Genomic DNA, 20,997 nt, shown 5'->3' on the forward strand with positions numbered 1-20,997 from the left:
AACTGCCTGGGAAGTTGAGAAGTACGGGCATGTGTACAGATCTTGAGAGAGAGAGATGGAAGAGAAAGAGGAGAAGGAGAAGTGAGTGAGTGTGTGTGTGGGGCGGTGGGGGGGAGGGGTTGTCCATGGGGGGGTGATAGAGACAAAAAGGGAAACTCTTTTATCAATTTCATCAAAATCAATTAGAAGCCGGAGTTTGCTGATGGGGCACTGGGTGGTGGAGGGAGTGTGAAATCCCGGGGCATGGGAGGAGGTACAAGCCCATGGGGACAGAGGAATTGATGAATAAAAGACTCCCGGGGTCGGGGACACTCTGAGTGGAACATGCTGGAACTCAGCAGCTGCAAATTGAACTGCCAAAGCTCCTCAATCTCCTCGGGGGTGGGAAAAAAGAGAGAAGAGCTTAATGGCGACTGTCATTTTGTCTGGTGGGACTGGGAACTCTACAAATAGCCACCAACCAGACCTCTGTCCTAGAACAAACAAATTCAACAGCTGATCCTTGAGACTTGGAAATTAGTTTGGGCCCGTATAAATGGCGTATAAATGCTCTTGAAGGGATGTGGAAAGTATTTTTTGTGTTTATATGCTATTTATATCAGGTACCATCATCCTCAAGAGTCTTTAGCTAGTAAACTGATGTATAATTCAATACAGGTAGGCTTTAAAGGGATAGTTCACCCATAAATGTATATCCCTTTAAATACAGATGGAAGGGTTCAGGCAGTGATGTCCATACTTTAACCCATTCATCACTGTCTCACTGGTAATTCTGCCCTAATGCAATCATTAGTCTTGGTTCTTGACCACCATGCCCCTGCTGTAGTAGCGTTTGCACCGTCTCTCACGCTTTCCTGTCAAGGACACGCCATGTCCTAATAAGTCCCATGTTTCTTGCTATGGGAGCCGCCGTATTTTTGTATGAAAAGGAGCGCAAACTGCAGGAAGTAGACATAGATTCTTGTAATAGAATAAAAGGCTATGAAGAAAGCACCCGTGAGGAAGTGTTTGTGTATTGTTTATTAAGAGACTACACTACAGTCCTAAGAGGGCTTTCCCCCATGTTCTCACGCTCCATCTCAAAATGGAAAGAGAAATTTGGGAGGAGCCATTTTAAATCGGAGGTAACACCATGTCCCTGGTGCAAACATTACCTTTTCAAAGAGCTGTGTGAATCATAAACATTTACACTGCTCTGGAACCTAGGGAATGAGACAGGAGGGAGCTTCCTATCCCTCAACTTCCTGCCTCTGTTTGTTTCCAGGAAGAATGAGGGTGAAAAAAAAAAACATGGAAAACAAAAGCAAAAAGGGGAAACAAAGAAGAGTCTTGATATCCAGACTCTGTGTATGTCCTTTGGCAGCTGCGGTTTAAACTTGTCACTGTACTAGAAGAGTAAAACGGTAGGTCAGAGCTATTCCCACTGCAACCGCTATATGCCTCAGTGTCCTGGAGAATGATTGTGTCTATTTCCTAGATGGCAATTCTGCCACGTTGATTTTCAGTGATTCTGTGATTGTTTAAATTTTACTACACTAACACCACACTCTAGTATAGCACTTTTTTATACACCAAAATAAGGTACAAGTCACCAAACACTTGAGGATCTATCAGAATTCACAGTAAACAATCTACCCTAGGTTTCTCGAGCAGTCTCGTCATTGGTATTGTGTTGTTGGCCAATTCAGTCGATGAATGAGCTAGCAACTTTAGCAACATTATACATTGCAACAGTGCCTGCCAATACTTTGTCAGTGGCATTATGAGCCATGAACTAAACAAACCAGCTACAAGATGTATTCACATCACTGTAAACTTTGAGATAATGTAGGACATAATGAAATAATGTAGACTGATGATTTCAACAAAATCATATACCACTGATTAACAACCTCATAGCTACCAGTAGGTCAGTCTTTAAAGGTTTATAAGACAGCTAACACTTTAGAATGGGGACCAATTCTCACTATTAACATTTTGGCTGTTTATTGTTACTTATAAAGCACATATTCTGCATGACCATATTCTGAATCCCTAATCCTAAACCATTCCTAAATTTATCAACTACCTTACTAACTATTAATAAGCAGCAAATTAGGATTTTACTGAGGCAAAAGTCATGTTAATAGTGAGAATTGGACCTTAAAATAAAGTGTGACCATAAGAGATTCAGTTTGACCCCCCCGAACTCCCTGTGTCTAGGGACATGGTGTGCCTGTCTGATCTTTATGTGCTAGACTTAAACATTACTCATATGACATGTTTATCTGATTATTGCCAAATGAGGTTATGCTTATTCAGCTTGTATTTTCCAGATGGTAATGTCTTTTACTTCTGCAAATGCTACATGCTGTATATGCAGCACCATGCATAATAAAGTTGAGCTTAGATTGAACTGCACCCTTTGTATGTCTCATTCTTTGGTCCCAGGTACCTGCTCTGTAGCCCAACCAGAACCAGAACTTATATTTTCGATCTCGAAGGCAAGGATATACATTTATTCTTACAATAATTTATTTTTAAAAACCAGTTAACTTACAGATAAAATGGCTGGGATATTTTCAGGGACGTTAGCAATACGTATAATTAATATAATTGTCAATACGTACACAAGACGTAATTTAGGATAAATTCCATTATATTTCTGTAAATGTAGGGTCAGTAGTCAGTTCACGTCATATTTATCAACAGGCTTCAATATATCTGTGGCTAAAGATATTTAAAGCACTCAAATGAGAGCTGTATGTCCACTGCACTGCTTTTCATTGGAGACAAAGGGGCTGTAGCTACTGCAGACTAATAAAACAGACGACATGCCTCAGAATGACATTAGTACCTGATATTCGTCACCGTCTAATGGCTTTGGTTAAAACTGATGACAGCAACGTTGAAGTGCTTGCTCATGTTGCTTATCTGCTATCGTTTATTTTCGCTTGCTCATGAGCAGATAAGAGCTCTGCTAATGATAAAATGGCTGACCTGGAAAGGCTTCCTCTACTTGTAACATTCTCTGTGTACATTTTTCTAATTGTGTCCAATTATGCGAGTGCCGAGCTGGAGGGTATGTCAAAATGCATTTTATGAGTCCTATATACGCATTTCTCTTAGACGTCTACAACAGCTTAAACCGTAGTCATGAGACTCACTAATCATTGTTCATTATACGCTGGCAGGAATTTGGCAGTGGAAGAAATGCAGAAAGACCTCTATCATGGAAACTCAAAAGCATGTCATTCTTCTCAGCGGTTTCCATAGCTCAGAGAACACGTGGACACCATGGCAAGCCTAGCAATGCTCAAACAAATCTGCTGATGCATTTGCCGCATTTACATAGAAAAATGTAAATAGGAGGAAATTTCCTTTTCTCTGGTTGCCAGGTAGCCATACATCGTGCAATTCATCTGGAGAACAAACTGGTTAATTAGCCCGCTGGAATTAGCCATTGAGCGCACGATCTGGACCAAATGAGATCTTAATTGGTTCACCTGCCAATTCTACATAATTCAGGCTCCTGCTTTACAAAGGGGGAGGGGGCGAAATGAGTAAGAACAAGCTAAATTATTTTATAGCCGTTAACTCAGTCTTTTCTCTTCCTTTTCCTTCCTTATTAGACTCTTTTCCCCAAGCAAGACTCTGAGATCAGTAAGAAGTGCTACTATGAGTCAGATGCAGCTAGGCTCGATTTTGTGCATCACAGGCAAGCCACAATGCCTCACTTTCTTTAAACTCCAATCTGAGAGACCGTCCTGCCGATTTTAATGACCTCATCTCCCTCAGAAATGCTCTTTATTCTGCTGTCTTTTCTACTCAGCAAATGTCATGCTCTCATTGCAATTCAGAAAATTGGTTGACTAATTCCCGTCCAACAAGAACAGAGTTCTCGCTATTGACTATTAGCAGCCGCTGGAGGTGTTCCATTTTTCAAAATTACACAGATCAAAGGCTGATTGAGCATGACAACACAAAACAATCAGTGCAATAAAACCATTCAGAGCCCTCTTTTGGTCTGCTCCGTTCTTTGATTCTCTGCAGCGCTGCCACTGAACATGACCTCCTACTGACTCCTGCCAACATACCGGATGTCTTTAGCAGCAGTAGAAAAAAAAGAAACATCAACATTAATTCCCTGCAAAATGATTCGTGTGAATTATGCATGAGGTGACCACGTGATATGTAGATTTCCACCTTCAACCTTTGTCAGCCTAATTGCTGTCATTTAGGTCTGGATCTGAAGTGTCACAGTCGACTGTACACATGGCTCACATCCGTCAATAATGTTCCCGGGGCTCGCATCAAAGACATGCCAGAAAGAGAAGTGCTGCCTGTGCATTAACAAGGCGCCTCAAGGCCGACTCTACCTCTGGAACTATGGCTTGATATTCTTTCTGGATGTTTTCAGCTAGTTGAGAACTTTCTGTCTTACCTTGGTCAGGTAGCTGGGAGTTGTTGGGGGGTACGGTCATATTCAGTACGTCGTTGACAGCTGTGTCGGCATAGTGCCCCCTCTGAACGTCGTGTTCGCTGTCGGTTTGGTCACTCTCCTCATGGCCACTGTCCTTCAGACTGTTTCCTTCCATGTCCTTGAACGTTGACGTGCTATAGACAGACGAAGTAGAAAAGATGAGAGAAAAAGAAGTAAAGTGTTATTTAGTTGTCAACATTGGTTTCGTCATTCTTTCAGTCTCTTCACCCAGTGCTATCTTTGTTTAGCTATTAGCGTTAAAGCTGAAAAGACAAGGCTTTTCTCACATTCTGATATGGAGGGATAAAAGATCAGGGGTGACTGCAGGGGCGTTGGACTGGGGGTAAAACCAGTACTGATTACCAGGGCCCCAAAGGAAGAGAGGGCCCTTGAAAAGTCTGGAATATATATTTTCAAGGGGAGGGGGGCCCATTAGGACTGTGTGTGTATAGGACTATGTATAGGGCCCGGGATGTTGCGCTCAGACATTCAAGACTCTTTAATGACTTGGTCCTGTGAATATTGAAAAACATCCTGGGTGCTCTATAATGAAAGTGAATAGGCTAAGGCTATCAAGGTCCTAAATTAAAAAAAATAAGGTATTTTAAAAGTGGTCAATATGACTTGTTGGCTTGGTGTGAAGAACAGACCAACATTTAAGTCATATTACATCATGTGATTATAATGTTAGTAATTAATAACAGTTCTGACATATTTGATTTGAGAGCAACGGTAGATGTGAATATTTTTTTTTTTTTTATTCCTGAATTTGTGACATAATGGCTTCAGAATACTTATTGTAAATTGTAAATGGCTCACCTGTTTTCTACTACTTTTAGGATTTATATTCAATCCTTTTGGAACTTAAAATACTGAACAAAAATTCCATAAAAGTAAACCTTCTGGGTTGACACGAGCGTGAGTAATTAATGACAAGAATTAAATTTCTGGGTGAGAAAAAAAAATTTTTTTGGAAGTTTTGAAGTAGATGTGTAATAATTTGAGCAAACTGTGCTTTTCCCCTTTACCCTAATTAACTGACATAAGAGGAGGGAAAAAGCTGCCAACTGACAGCTGCAGTGCACAAGCCTGATTTCTCTTAATTTGATAGCTAGCCCAGTAGAACACATTCTGTCTATAAAACAACAGTGAGGATCAGAAAAGCATGCATACACATAACACACTGACATGCACAGACAAAAGCATCTCTGTAGCCTCTTCTAAGGAGAACGAGAGGAGGAAGAAAGAGAAGGATTCTAGCAATGTCACTTCAATGGTGGTAGTGCAGCCTCTGATTTTATCAGTCTAATTGCACCTGTCCCAGACTCTTCGCCCACATGCTCCGAAGGGGATTTTTTTGTAGTGACGGAGAGCCAAACAGTCAACACTTGAATACTCTTTGTTTATGTAAAAATAGGCAATGTTTTTTGTTTTGCTTTTTGAAGATAAAATTGCTGTAATTGGTTTGAAAAATGCGTGACTGGGTTTTTTTTTTTTTTTTTTTTTTGCTCCAGGTAAGAGAGGCATTGCAGCCCTTGTGCACATCCGTAGCAGCCGGGCCCCCAGGCAGCCGAGGACGTTCATTAGGGATGTCTGCATGCCAATGCTCCATGTCAGTCAATAGCATTCTTTTAGGTTTACTCAGGAATGCTGGCCAAGTCCTGTCAGTACAAAGGATCTATTGTCCTTGCTCTTTTCTTCCACAATGCAAAATAAGGTTACCTTTTTCTTATCTCCGTAGCCTAACAAAGCCCTCCTTTTGTGTACAGAGGAAGTATCCTCTGAAATTCCAGGATTTAAATTCTTGTAGATTTAGCAATTTGATTAACATCTACATGGATGTAGCTTAACCGCCAAATCTTCTTCTCTTGGCTACAGTTTTAATATTCTCTAACATGTAATATGTATACACGTTTTTGCAGGGATTTGATGGAATTATTCATATTGGGGAAGCAAGGAGAACTACTTGATGCGGATGTACTTAATCACTTATGATACTGAGTAAATAAAGCTTAACACTAGCCATCTCTAAACATGTTCAATATTAATATTTTGCCTACAGTATGTGGCCAAAACTTAAGATGGTTTATGAACCAACAGATTTAAAAAAAAAAAGAAAAGACAAATGCCATATAAAATGGGTCATATGATTTTTTTTGTTTTGTTTTGTTTTTTAGATAAAGAGATTGATGAACTGTACCGTATGTCCATCTATTGAAACTAATATGCAAAAACATCTCATTCTGAAATATCCAACATCAGAGACCCAAAAAATCTTAGTCTGCTCAGTCAAGGTGAGAGAAGGTGGTATATACGGTACATAAATTGTATTGCTCATCACACATGCAAATGAGGTGTTTATTAAATGGTGAGCAGCATAAAACATTTACCAGTTAAAAAAATAAATAAATAATGATCTGACCGCTCAAAAACAGTGAGGTACGTTAATCTGATTGCTTTATAAAGACATACCTTTTAATTAGGTGTGCTCTGCTGTTTACATAACTGGAGTCAATGGAATAATTCTCCGTCTGGGGGAAAGAGACAGAATTAAAGAGAGAGAGAGAAAGAAAAAGAAAGAGAGAGAGAACAAAAATGAATTTAATTATGCAGCAACTAAAATAACGTCACCAGTAATTGCCTTTCAATAGAAATGTTATTTTACACAACGACTCTAGTTAACTGCTTGGGCTTTCAAAGGCAAACTCTCCCATTCTCTTTCTAAGCACATGTGGCCTGTTCTGCTGCAGTGAGTCTGCTCCTGTCGTCACTCCTCCAGCCTCCCCCCACCCACAAAACCATCCTTAGTCAGACCACGCTCTTCAAAATGTCATTAAGCCAGATAGGGGAATAGAGGACGGGTTGGGCGTTAGAGAAGAAAGTTTTCTCTCTTCTAGTGCCACTTTTCCTCACACCACTTCTGAGGATGCTAATGTGAAAATATCACAGAAATAAATAAATGCAGGAAGGAAATTAAGAGCATGCCAGGGGATTTTATTTTACTTTGCAAATGCAGATGAAAAGGCCTCAATGATCTGCATATGATGACTCTTTAACCCACACTGAAAAGAGACTTCAGAGTCTTCTGGAAAGCAGCGGTTTTTGCATAAATGACTAGAAATACACAGAACTGGGTGATATATATCAAGTATTCACAATATATTTGTGGCGATATTACCAGTGTTATGAAATTAAGCAAAATCATGAATTATGCAAAAGACTTTAATGCATTTTATATTTGGCCATTAAATTTTGTAAACAGCATGACTAATTTCACAATCCTCTGTCTTGTGACTTGCAGGAATGAGAGTGTTAAGACAGACATGTTCTTAAGTCCGTGGTATAAAGTTGGTAAGTTCTATTCATTTCTATTCTTTCCATGCCAAAAGGTCTCCACACAGTTATTTGGTAAACAAATATATGTAAATAATTATTGCTGTTAATGACTGATTCTCTGCTGGTGCATAATGATGTGAATGAAACTGGCAGCTTTGTAATTAAAAGCTTTTGAATCTAACTGGCTAGTTAGATTAAACATGCAGGTATTTTCCATGGGGAGAAACCCGCCTCCTCTCTCAGCTTCAACTTAAGCTGATTCTAAACCAAGATTGAAAAAGAAAGTCAATGGCTTCCTTCCAGGGGTTTGTCTAGCCATCAGCCCCCTGACAACAGCAGTCACCCAGACGATAAGAAGGTTAATGCAGACAGTGCAACACGACCAATGATTATGCCGCCAGCCAGGGCATCCAGACTAGCTGCTGGGAGACAGATACAAGCTATCATACTCACAGATGGAATAACTCTGCATAAAGATCTATGATCCCAAACACTTGCACATTTCGCCATCTTTGCATTTTAACAGTGGCTAGGAGATGCATACAGCGCGAGATGTTCGTCAGCAACTGTAGTGACATGTTAGTGGAGTTAATTTCAAAATAGATTTATTAAATCCTACTTACGGGTACAAACTTTTACATATTTCACAAATTCTTTCTTGTTTTACAGGGTATTAGTGCGTACCGTCTCACCTCCACACTCTTTAATTACCTCCACGCATGATAATATTTTAATTACAAGTGACGGCTGACCAGGGGTCTAATTGAGATTTCTGGGCTGGTGAAATCGGAACCTACTGAAGGTTAACGCTCTCTTTTGTGTGCGTGTGGGGTGTGTGTATGTTCTTCCCTGTGTGGGTGTTTGCTATGGCTCTAATTAAACCTTAAGTCATTGTAATCAAGGAGATAATTTGTAAAAAGCCATTTTAATTAACATTATATTAGCGGACCTCAATTTGGAACATACTCTTGTTTGTTCTCGTTGCAGCTCACAAGGTACTTATTTGCCTCTTTGTTCTTGTCTGGCTTGAGTCCATTAATATCAAAGTAATGGACATAAGCAATTATTTCAGTAACAAGACAGGCATATATATATATATATATATATATATATATATATATATATATATATATGTGTGTGTGTGTGTGTGTGTGTGTGTGTGTGTGTGTGTGTGTGTGTGTGTGTGTGTGTGTGTGTGTGTGTGTGCAGAAAATTTTGTTTTTTATGCACCTGTGCTCTACTTTAGTCCCTTTGAGAACTCATTACAGAGCTTTTCCATCTTCATGGTCATCCACAAAAAGATTAATGAACAACAATGGACTGAGTATGGGGAAAGACAGTATACACATTTCCAAATGATCTGCCTCCGAGTGGCCGGCCCGTAATTGGTTCTGAGCAGCGCTATTCGGAGCTCTGCTGGGAGAGCCAGATTCCAGGCAGTCCTTCTCGTGTATCTGCACATATAAAGCTTTGCTCTCGCTCTCCTCGGCCGCGACACTTAAAACAAATGAGAGCCCTGTTGAAACGAAGTTATGCTGCGCGGATCGGTGACCCTTTTACGAGAAGAGGTGCAATCGATGATGCAGGCTCAGTCATCTCAGCAGATTTCCTTCTGTTGACATTTTGATCTCTCTGCTTATATCAGAGTGGGCTAATTGGAGTAATAGCGTCAGTTATGCAAATGCGGCTGCTGTTCCACAGAGACTTCTCACTGCTGGAGATTACGAAAGTACTGACTTCATGCAGATATCAACACATCCTTTGAAGAATGTAATAGATAAGTGGCATTATTCCAAAACAAAAGCATCTACTGATGTGTGGTGATGATTCACTAATGGATCGTCATAATTAGTAAGCTTCACCCGAAAAGGCATATCAATTGTATTGCGCAATGTTCCTTTGTGTTTTTCATTCATTCTGGTTGATGGCCAGAGGGCATTTAAAAGGCGCCCTTCGACTTCGAGGTCTTTATGCCAGAGAGCTGCCATGCATTAGCGACATTCTTCCTGTAAAGTAATGTACTGTATGCCTACACCGCTGACCGCCAAATCATAAGGGCTATCGATACTTCTTTCAAAGAGGTCGGGTTTCAGGCTCTGAGATGAGGGCTGCTTAAACTACAGATGAGCTGCCACAAATGGTTACTTAATCAGGTTCTACAATGTGTTGTTATGATCTGAGCGGCCCCAGTTTGGCGGCCGGTGTCTCCCTATCCCCTTAATTACCGTTGTGTTCCTTCCCACATACTTGAGGGTCCGTTGGGCCAAATCACACCATAAGAGCTCTATGAACGAAGGCGGAAGGGCCGGAGAGGAAAGTAATGGAAAGAGGGCAGTGAACGAGACCTTAACCTCATTTTTCCCTCTCTCTCTCTTTCTTTCTCTCTAACCCGCAGCCTCTAACCCCAACAACCCTTCCCACCTAACTCCTCCAACTTCTGCCAGCGGAGAGGAAAAGCAATCTCCTCGCTTAGTTGCTGCTGTGAGATTTGATTTGCCTTCTTCTCAGCGTGACAATTGGTTCCGTAGTCCGGATGTGAGAGCATTCATTGTATGAGGGCCAGATGCACCGAGTGAGCGGAGCGGAGTTCTTTAGGTGGCAAAGGAATGAAAAAAAACATACTTGTCACACCTCTGCTCCAATTTATGTATTATCTCTTCTGAGACCGGTACAGCAGCCTGTATATGCATTCACACACTCAAATTGAACAGTAATTCAAACTCACGTAATAACAACAATTAATAATGATCAGACTGTACCCTTGTTTTCAGCACTGTAGATAAAATGCATATTCATTCTGATTGTAATTCATTTCAGGGCACAAAACTAGTTAAATTAAGGCTTGAAGCATTTTAATTTTTTTAATTTTAGGGAGTGGTTAGGGACATAAAAAATGTGTCTCCTTTTTCTTCTAACTCCACTACAGTTCAAATGCTCCTAATATGTCACAGTCAGCGGCGGAAAAGCTTATTCTCACTGCGCTTCCACCGAATACAAATGCTGTGGTTAAATAAAAATTGTATTGTATTGTATAAAAAAAACCAATATGTATTACATGGAATAAAAAACATGAACATGAAGGGCCTCAATTAAAATAAAGCCATTCCATTTACTCATTTTAATAGCAGTTTGGCGCTCGGTGATATTTGGAAGTTGACTTTTCAGTCATCTTAAGGCTTATTTACACAGTCCCCAGAGTGCTGGGAGGAAATCGGTACTCATAATAAGTCCTGTTGTTTATTTTCCTCCATCCACAAGGAGCTTACTGAGGAGAGGTTATCATGAGGCAAAGGCAGGTAGTGAATAGCTATTTTCTTGTAAAATAAAAAAATAAATAAAATAAAAACACTGGATACAGGCTTTGTTGAGCGGGGCTTAGTGATAGGAGCAGAAATGAGCCTGTAGCAAGGGTGGCATTTTCCACAGAGGCTTATGAGATGTCTATATGTCTACAAATGCGGTTTGACTGCGTGAATTGAGCAGGGGAGTCTCACACCCGCCGGCACATTGAAAGCCAATCTCAACATGGAGTCACTCTTCAAAGACATCACGCACTCTCCCTTTCTTCCTTCTACAGCATGCCGGCCTTTCTTTAAAAAAAAATTTATTTATTGTTTTCTTGCCTCCTACTCTCTTAAAGCCTTCTCATTCGATGCACCATCTATATGGTGGATCTATGGCATGTCTAAGCTGCTCGTCTCGCTGAACTGTTGCTCCGCATGGCACCCATGACAGGAACGGACCACCACGGCTTCATCTCTGCACCTAGTAGGAGTGGATTTATCCTTGCTTCCCCAGCTCAGAGAAACACGGCGCTCCTCAGCCCGTGTTAGGTTGCCAACCCCTGATTATAGAATTTCCCATAGATCCTTTGCCATCTGCTAGATTATAGATATCCCCCCCACCCCACCCCTTCTCTTCCAGACCGTGTGAGCCCTAGGGGAGGCTCAACGGTATGAAGGGAGGTGAAGGAGCGCCTCAGGCTCGCCCTGGCATCAGGATGAGATTACGTTTTCTATTTCTGCTTCTTCGGCAGGAGCCATGATGAATATGAAGACTTGTTGACATTTAATAGCGGGCGGCTACCTACGAACACAAATTATAACAAATCAATCGCCACGGGAGCCCATGTGACAAATAAGCTGCCATATCCTCGAGATCATTCCACTTCATCACCTGTCAATTCACACTCAACTCAATTTAGTCCATTGCAAATCCATCTTATTATGAAAGGGAACCATTTCTAAGGGTAAACACTTCTGGAGTGTTAAACTGAATGTTTCTTTTGTTGTTGTTGTTGTTGTTGTTGTTTTACCCAGTTGGTCCAAAGTGATTTGTATTTTCAAAAAACAATTGCACAAAAATTAGATAAAGGAATAATTTCTAAGTCGACATTCTGCGGTTACATCTGTCTACCCGGCTTCACATTATTCCACTAACTAAAGCAGTGCTCCATGGGGACTAAACAGTGTGTTACAAATGAGTAAACACAATACGCTTCCCTACCTCATTCGTTTAGAGTTGCTTTTCCTGCGAACTGCAGCAGAAATATTTCCTTTAAGAAAACAATCACAAAGCTCTCACAAACAACAAAAACAGGAAAGGGTATTTCCCAGATCAACAGCTACACCGCTAAGCTAGAAGAGAGAAAGAAAATGCCCTTCTGTTTGATACTGTAAAAGACTCAATCTGCATCTTCTAAAGGCTATAAACATCATATAGTTTGTGAGTGATTAATTAATACATTAATATAAACTATTTTAATAATTCATACAGTTATCATCATGTCAGAACTCTCTGCCTTAAAGCATGATGAAAACATGTAACCTTTCCTATCATGTATATCTGCAAGGGTGTAATATTATTCTGTTTGCTAATGTTAGGCCACATTCCTATTGTGACACTCCTTTCTGATCCTCTGTATTGTGTGTGTGTGTGTGTACTTTGATATTTCTCTTTTACAAGAAGACTTGTGTTGTTTGTTTTTGGCCTGTGGTGTTTGGGAATTGATCAGATACTCTGTCCACTATAAATAGTTCTTTCGACATGACGATATCCTTCTCAACCCGCAGTGTGTATCTGTGTGTGTTTCATAGATTCACAATCGGATGGACAATCTTGGATGTTTTACAGGAAGCAGCCTGGTCATAATAAAAGGGAAGGTGTGTGTGTGTGTGTGTGTGTGTGTGTGTGACTGTAATAGTGTGTGGGTGGGGGGCTTTGACTATCACATTGCATTTCCAAAGGACAATTTAGCCATAGGAACTAATGAAACTCAAATGGCTGCAGTTATATGGGATGTTATTCTAATTCAAATGCCTGGACTAAAAGACATTCACTCTTTTCGTTCAAAAGGCTCCTCATATCCACCTGGCCTCACCTGGGATGAAAAATAAATAGTCGTCATGATGCAAGATAATAGCATTATGTACAAACCTGTTCAGGTTCACTAGCTTTCAGATAAATGGATGTGACACACGCAGGTTATTCAAGTAGAGTCTTTGATTTCTTACTGAAAAACAGCGGTTTAATATTTTTGTGGAAAATGATGTGAAACTTAATATTATTATGGTCAATGTAATGCAATCCTGCTGAATGAGCAAAGGTAAGCATTTATTTCCGACCCCAAACTTTTGAACAGTTGTTTAAAAGTAATCATGAATATTATAAATTATAAATATATAAAAAGTAACGATATAAATTAATTTTCAAACAATAATATAGGTTTTGCTTTTCATTTAAATCCTTAAACAGCACTGTTTGTAACATCTAGCATTTTTAATGGTGCTAAATTTGCTCATTCTTCAAATTAGAGGTTTGCTCATCATTGACAGAAAGAAAGATAGATGCATAACGACTCTAGCTGCACTGTTAAACATGAAGAGAGGGAGTGCTTCACCTGTTATATTCACAGCTCAAGATGAGCACCATTGAGTCATTTTACACCTTAGCCATGCATCTTTGTGTTCCTCTGTCCCACACAGACACACTCCCTAATACACACAGAGACTGATTCGGCAGGCACGAGTAGAGATGAGCGATGTGAACACCTTTACATCAGTGTAATATCCAGCACTGGGCTCCAGCAGGGAGTGCCGACTCATCCATTCTGGATGCTGCTTTTGTTACGAGTGTAAATCATACACCCGCCTGACACTTTGATCCAAAATAATGACATAGTATCTCAGAGTATGTTCTCCCAAATATCTGTCAGCGTACTGAGATGTCTAACAGACCGTCCCACCCTCCTCTCATGCTTTCAGCCCATTCGCCTTCCCCGCTGAAATCATGGCACCTCTCTTCACAATGACAAGGCACAAAGGCATCTTACCAGGCTTTTTATTTTTTCTGTGGATGAAAATTTGCATCAACTCATTACAGACTCTTAGTCTCCTCGGATACACACCCTGTCTGTCTCTGCCTCAAATGCACTTTCTCTCTCTCAGTCTGTGTTTTCATCTCTCTCTTCTCTCCTCTCTGAGATGGATTGAACCAGCCTCCTTATTGACATCTCCTTATTGACATTCCTAACAGACAAGAACGTGTGCTTGAAATGTGATGCAATGTGCAAACAGGAAGCAGTGCAGTAGGATGCAGGTGGAACTTCATTATCTTTTACTAATCCTTCCAACCTTCCCCATTTATTAAAAAAAAAACTCTGTTTACCGCATATTTGGCTTCAGATCCCAGGCTCCAGAGCTGCGGTGTGGCAATCTCAGTGTGGAATGATACAGACTCAAGCCTATCTAAAAATCTAACTGTGGTTCATAAGGTTTTTTCAAATATCGTTCACTGATCCAATGTTGTTAATTTAAAATGCTTTTGAAAGACTTAGTCCTCATCCATATTTTGTGTTCTACAGATTAAAAAAGAATAAATGGCATAAATGCTGACAGAATTTAAATGGTGAACTTTTCTAAATGTTTTTTTGTTGTATATAATTAAATGTTATAAAAGTTAATAAGTTAACACAATAAGTTAATTCCCTTTTTTTTAACGAAGAATGTCATTTTTTCATTATTTACCAAAATCTGAAACCTGAAAGAACATTGAAAAGGTGACTTTATATGAATATAAAGTTAATACTAGTCTTTTTTTTTTACATTTAAAGAAGCTGCTCTTCTAATACGTAGCTAATTTATATTTATCTAAATGTAAATTAATTTGTATTTCTATCATTACTCAACATTAATAAGAGCTATGTTTGTTTCCACCTTACTATGCACTGCTGGATGACAGACGTAGTAGTGGCTGGATGGTCCCGTGTTGCCCTAATGGACAGATGGGCGGATAAAAACTCCACTGTAATCATAACAAGCTTGACCCAATCAGCACAATTCATGATGCAATACTGTAAGAGTAGTTAGCGTTCAGATTAAGCCACATCGCATACATCTGCTCCTAATATTTGAAATGGCCTTTGTCAGCAGCTGTCAGCATTGATGTTTTGCCTCGGCACACATCAGTGGCTCATCTATAGACCGTTGAGCAGATGTTAATCAGGGTGCTGACAGTTTGCTATCACCACTCCACAACAACGTCCCCTCACACCCTTGCTCTGTGCGTTACACGAGGGATTGCAGACAGATATGGGGCTAATTAAAGAATTAATTTCTTCTGATTTTCAATTAGCAATTTGCTTTAAAACCTCCTCCCCACTGCACCGCTACACTTATTTAACACCCTTTCCTACATCCTTTAACATTGTACAAACTAATAAACCCACATAAGCAGGAACACACTTCACATGCAAGCTGACAGGCTCACACCCTTGTTTTACATTCCCACATCCTGGGCCCGACCACATGTGTGCACATACACACTCCTAAGTGGGCCAGTGGGGGGTGGTGGTGGGGGGTGCTCTGCTCCGGCTCCCAGAGAGAGTGCAGCATTTTGTGGTCTTGCTGTGACGAGGAGGGCCAGATGCTGCGGGCTCGACCCCATGCCACCACAGCAGCTGAAACACACCAGGATTATCTGCGTGGACTTTCTTTAATTTAATTTGTATTAGACCGTCTTTAGGGCCCAAAAAGGTTTGGGGGGAGGTTGGTGAGGGAAAAACAAAACAAAACAAAAACAACAGCATACGGCCTAGTGCATCACCCACCACAGTGCTACCACCTATTGTCACAATGACTTCTCTGAAATAAAGAGCTGAAATCATTTGGCTTGCGCTGTAAACAAAGCATGGTAATAGTCTCTTATCAAAGCCGTCTAGGTGCATGTGGGTGTGCATTCATGTATTTTTCCTCATGCACAGTGGTTTTCGAAGCACGACATATCTTATGCTTGACTGTGTCTGTTCAGATTCAGATTGTGTGACTTTGTCTTTGTGTCAGAGCAGTGGTGAATCATTTAATTCATCTCCTGTTTTTCGGCTCCTCCTGATTAGCAGCCAATTCCATTTCTTGCAGACTGATAAAAAAATGAGATATCCTATTGAGCTGGACTCTTTTTATTTATTCAGAGCTCCAACTGTGGCCTTTCCATTTAATCTACAATATGCTTTTCAAAAGCAAAGTGATGAAATCCATCTGCAGTTGAACAATTTAAGCTTCAAAACCAACCACTTGACTGAGATTCAAGCTAAGCTTGGGCGAAAATGTTTCCCCTCCGTATGCGCAGTGTGACTTTATCTCTAATTTAGTGCTTTAATGCCACTCCCCACAGAAAGATGACAAGTCGTAGCCATTTTGCATGAGGAGCTGCAGGATTCTCTTTGTGTTTTTGTTCAGGTGGCAGACTTGTTGATGAAGCTATTGTGCGCTAAAAAAGCATAGCATAGCCACACACATGAGCACACACAGCAGTTGCTATGAAAAAAATTTGAATAACATTAGTGCAGCATAGACAGATCAAGAGTGTGAACATCTATAAAAAGATAGTACTGCTGGAGAGTGTCAAAGTGGAAAAGAGTTAATCTTCCTCTGTTTTGATGGCAAGTGAAATAATTGGGCTCTCTTACACTCATTAGATGAGAATAATGCCAACCTAAGAGTTCTCCAACAGCTCCAATTTTGCACAGTTCGAGCTTTGAAAAATAGCACTTCCCCTGATTAGCAGAAACAGAGGAGATCTGACACCTGGGGTCCCAGGCTGTAGGTTAATAAGCAATTTAAGACATTTTTTTTTCAAATCGAGTCTTTAAAATGAGGTTGTAACATCTACACTGGGAATTTGATGGAGATTTTAGTAGCTTGCACTCAGGTAATTATTTACACAAAGTAAGTTTTTTCAGTCTTTCGCTGTATTTCAAATTCCTTCTCTCATTTGAAAACTCTCCACATATCCCTTCCAATTTTGTCGATATAAATGCCAACAAACTCATTTTTACTTTTTAATTAGTAAAATCCTTGTTATTCTCTCTAATGTTCTCATTATAATTATCGCAATCAACTGTCTACCTTTATAGTTCCCATAATGCGAGTGTGGCTTGACAAACCTGCCAAGACTGCAAACAGTGCCTCAGATAAATGCGACATAATTACTGTCCTAGTTAACAGGCCCGCTTTAATAGAGATCATTAGTTACACTCGAGCCGAGGTCAGCCTAAACAATACAGCGAGACAATCGGGAATGAAGAGAGAGAGAGAACATTTATTTCTCCTTTTGTTTTTTCGAAACCAATACGTAGTGATTTCTGACCAAATGGATTTCTCTAATATTGTTAGGTTCGCTCATGAAGACCTGAACAGACCTCCGCAGTTGGATTTTTCATTAATTAACACCCAGAAAGCATTTCATTTAAGGTGAATTCAGACAGAAAAAAATCAAATGACAACCCTCTCTCAGTGGAGAACAGATGCTCTCAGGAGCATGCAGTTAACAGGAGGTTAAAAAGGTGCCCAGTTGTAAACAAGAATCTACACACATGCACCTCTATTTTTGCATTGCTCCCTGAGTGATTGTCTCCCCACTGGATACTCGCTTTCTAGACCAAAAAAGGTTTCTCTCTCTGCCTCTGCCCCTGTGGAGTCCTATTTCTCTCGTTCTTCAACCCCGTGAGACACATGGCAGCCTCTCGCTTTCATGCAATTTCAAACAACACAAATCATGACGTGCTGGATTAGTGCTTGTTCCCCTAGCAGCCCTGACAGTGAGACAGCCGAAAGCAAAACAGAAAAAAGTAACACTTCATTAACAGCGCTTTAAACAAACAGGCTCAATTTGGATGTGTTCGCGTTTCGCTTTGTGACTCGATGCAAAAAAAAAAAAAAAGAAAAGATAAATAATTCACGTGCTGACAACTGCAGCCTTTGTTCACCAACTCCCTTCCAGATCTAAGAGTTATCCACTTTACAAATGTTTGTTTTGCAGCGTTACATCAAGCGAGTAAATAAAACTTCCAGCCATCTCGCCATCACTCCAACTGAGAATTGTATTCAAAGTGAAAACTGAAACGGTGTACTTATGCATTCCTGTCAATCCACTTGTCAAACCAATCCCTGGAATAAAATTAATATACAATAAATAAATAAAAATGTGTATCAAAAAACAGCTGTGTCTTGAATTACGAAAAAGGATGATTTCACAAAACCTCTGTATTTCAAAACACACCTTTCAGGGTTTTCTTTTTTCTTTTTGGTCCATAAAATAGAAGCCAATGGGTCCAGTCAGTGGCTTTGATTGTAGGGACAAAAACATTTGTAACACCATCCATTTTTTTTTGGTCACTTCCTAAAACACGACGTGGTACAACACGACATAGTGCTGTGCTTCTCGTCCGGTGTGCGATCGCTTTAAGATACTACAGTATACTAGTATGGTATTATTCAATTTTACAGCATTTTGGTCAAAAGTTTTTGTCTTGAAATCTGCTAAAAGTGTGACAGATTTCTGTGTTTCAGATTAGAAAGAAAGTCATAAAGCTTTGGAACAACATAAACTTAAACTAATCTAAAAATGGTTGGCCCTTTAAGAATTAGATATAGTCAAATGTTAATGTCTAAATCGTAACACAGAGACTGATTTGTAAGAGGCTATAGATATACTTATGTGACCCATGGAAAACAGATTTATATTTAGAGGAAATTTAGAGAATGTTGTTAAACCAAAAACAGCATTAAGCTTCCAAACACACTGCGTTTTCCCGCCTTAGGAATTAATAGCATGCTATTGCTTGTTTTACTCACTTGCTCAAATATTGCATTTCTGCTCTCATATCTATGTATTCTAGGTGACACATAATCGCTAATAAATGGCCACATTATCAGACTGGATCCAGTTTCTTATATACATATATATATTCTTTTTTTTGGAAGTCACTAGGAAGTGTTGAGGGAAGCACTGATAAGCACCTCTTATCCTTTTAAGACTGCCCCTCAATCCGACAGAGGGGAAACTGCAGCTTTAAGAGATTTAGTCTGGATTATTGCTAGTCTTCCAAATTAAACCAAAAGTCAGCTTTCTGCGGCTGCTCATGCAAGCTACAGCCCACCACAGCACTGCGACTGGAGTGTTATAATTAGAAACACTCCCTGTCTCTCTTTCTTTCCCTACCCAGCCCAGTAAGCATCACCCAGGTAACATCCCTCTACTAACTCTGCGCGATTGCCTGCCCACGGTCTCCATCCTTGCAGCCTGGTCATTCTAGCAGCTAAACCACTGGAGTCCTCTGAACCAGGGTGAGTTGTCTCGCGCACAACAAGGTCAAATCTGGTCTTAAGCCTGTCGAGCAATCATTATTAAGACACGAACAGACGAAAGATATTCCTGTGAGTCTCTGTGTATCTGTCAGCCGTGCATTTGCATGCCTATAAAACATAAGCAGGAGGTCGCACAGGGCCATCGATGGCAGGAAGGGCTCACAAGTACATGTGTTCTATCTAATGGCGAGCAATGTTTTGAAGTAACTAAATCAGCAGAGGCCATTAAATATGAAAATACCATAAAGCAAACACTGTCAGCGAGAGCCCCAAGCTACATTGTCAAGCTACCTCTCTTGCACCTTCGTATTTCAGGACACGACATATAAATAGACCACAATAACAATTAATCACGCTCTTTGGGGAGAAGCTAAGAACCCCTGAGAGAAAACTGTCTCTCTCCATTTGTTATATGAAACACCCAAGACATAATAAACAAGAGATGAACAGAGAATAACACACCTCCGCGCACCACCCCCTCCAGCAATATTTGTGACAGATCAACTTGTGCGTTCAGCGGCGTGTTTTTGTCGCTATAACGGGCTTTGTCGGTTTGCTTTAGGCTAATGATGTCTCAAAAGTTTGGCCGACCGAGCGCACATCTTTGGAGTGACCTGCACCCCAAAGGACAAATTAATTCCTTATCATTACAGTCGCGAAGTAAGACTCCTTAACCCCATGTGATTCCAGTCTCTTGTTCGCTCACATTCTTCATCGGTCTCCCTTTCAGAGCAGCTGTCTTGTCAGAATGTGGTTAGAGAGGCTAGAGCCCCTGCTGGGAGCACAGTGCCCAGAAACAGAGCAGCAAATCAGAACACACCGATCTCATTCATTAACTTTGGCTCTCTGGCTGCAGGATATCAAATGCTGGACGTGACGAGAGAGTCAACGCAAACTTCCATTGTGTCTTGCAGAGTGGTCTCCCGAAAAAAGGGCGGCTTAAAATCGTTTTTGCCTTTTCTGCTGCATTATAGACTTTCAATTTCAGGGGCTTTTCACTAGCTGATGTTTATTTTGGTCTGTCGGGTTTTCAAGCGCTTTTGGCTCAGCATGTCTCAAGCTTTCAGGTAAAACGAAAAAAAAAAAAAAAACATCAAGAAGCAACAAATCGGTGAAGTAGGCCTACTGGAATCCCATTTATGCACAAGGCTGGAGCAATCAAAATGCAAAACAGGATCAAACCTGCCCAACCCTTTGAAAAAAGCAAACAAACTTGAGAAATATTCGCATTGTATCTTGCAAATAACATCAACATATTTCTCAAAGAACTTGAACTTTGTTACCAAGATTCTTGTTGGCTCGTGTCTTTCATTTACTCTCTCTCTCACTTGTTGTTCCAAACCAGAACAAATTTCTTTCTTTGAAGAAAAGAGGCCATGCAAGTTTGGAACGACATGAGGGTGAGTAAATGACCGAATTTTCCTTTTCAGAAGAACTGTCCCTTTAAGAAAAACAAAGAACAGTCAGAAATGGGAGGGAGGAGGAAGGGGGACACTGGGGTCTTTGAAAGAAAGTCGAGGTGGAATGGACGATAGCGATGATTGGAGTGGCTAA

General features: G+C 40.4%; 1 protein-coding gene across 4 annotated transcripts in view; it reads right to left on the reverse strand.

Annotated features, from left to right (window-relative positions):
- LOC128027468 (protocadherin-19) overlaps nt 1-20,997 on the reverse strand; it is a 54,331-nt gene that overhangs the window by 17,585 nt on the left and 15,749 nt on the right. For all 4 annotated transcript variants that reach the window (XM_052615117.1, XM_052615116.1, XM_052615115.1 and 1 more), the window contains exons 3-4: nt 6,935-6,993; nt 4,424-4,596 (exon numbers count right to left, since the gene is read on the reverse strand). In XM_052615117.1, coding sequence (XP_052471077.1) covers nt 4,424-4,596; nt 6,935-6,993 — 232 coding nt within the window. The remainder of the gene's footprint in view (nt 1-4,423; nt 4,597-6,934; nt 6,994-20,997) is intronic.

Source organism: Carassius gibelio, chromosome A14 (assembly GCF_023724105.1).
Source record: "Carassius gibelio isolate Cgi1373 ecotype wild population from Czech Republic chromosome A14, carGib1.2-hapl.c, whole genome shotgun sequence".
Lineage (NCBI taxonomy): Eukaryota > Metazoa > Chordata > Actinopteri > Cypriniformes > Cyprinidae > Carassius > Carassius gibelio.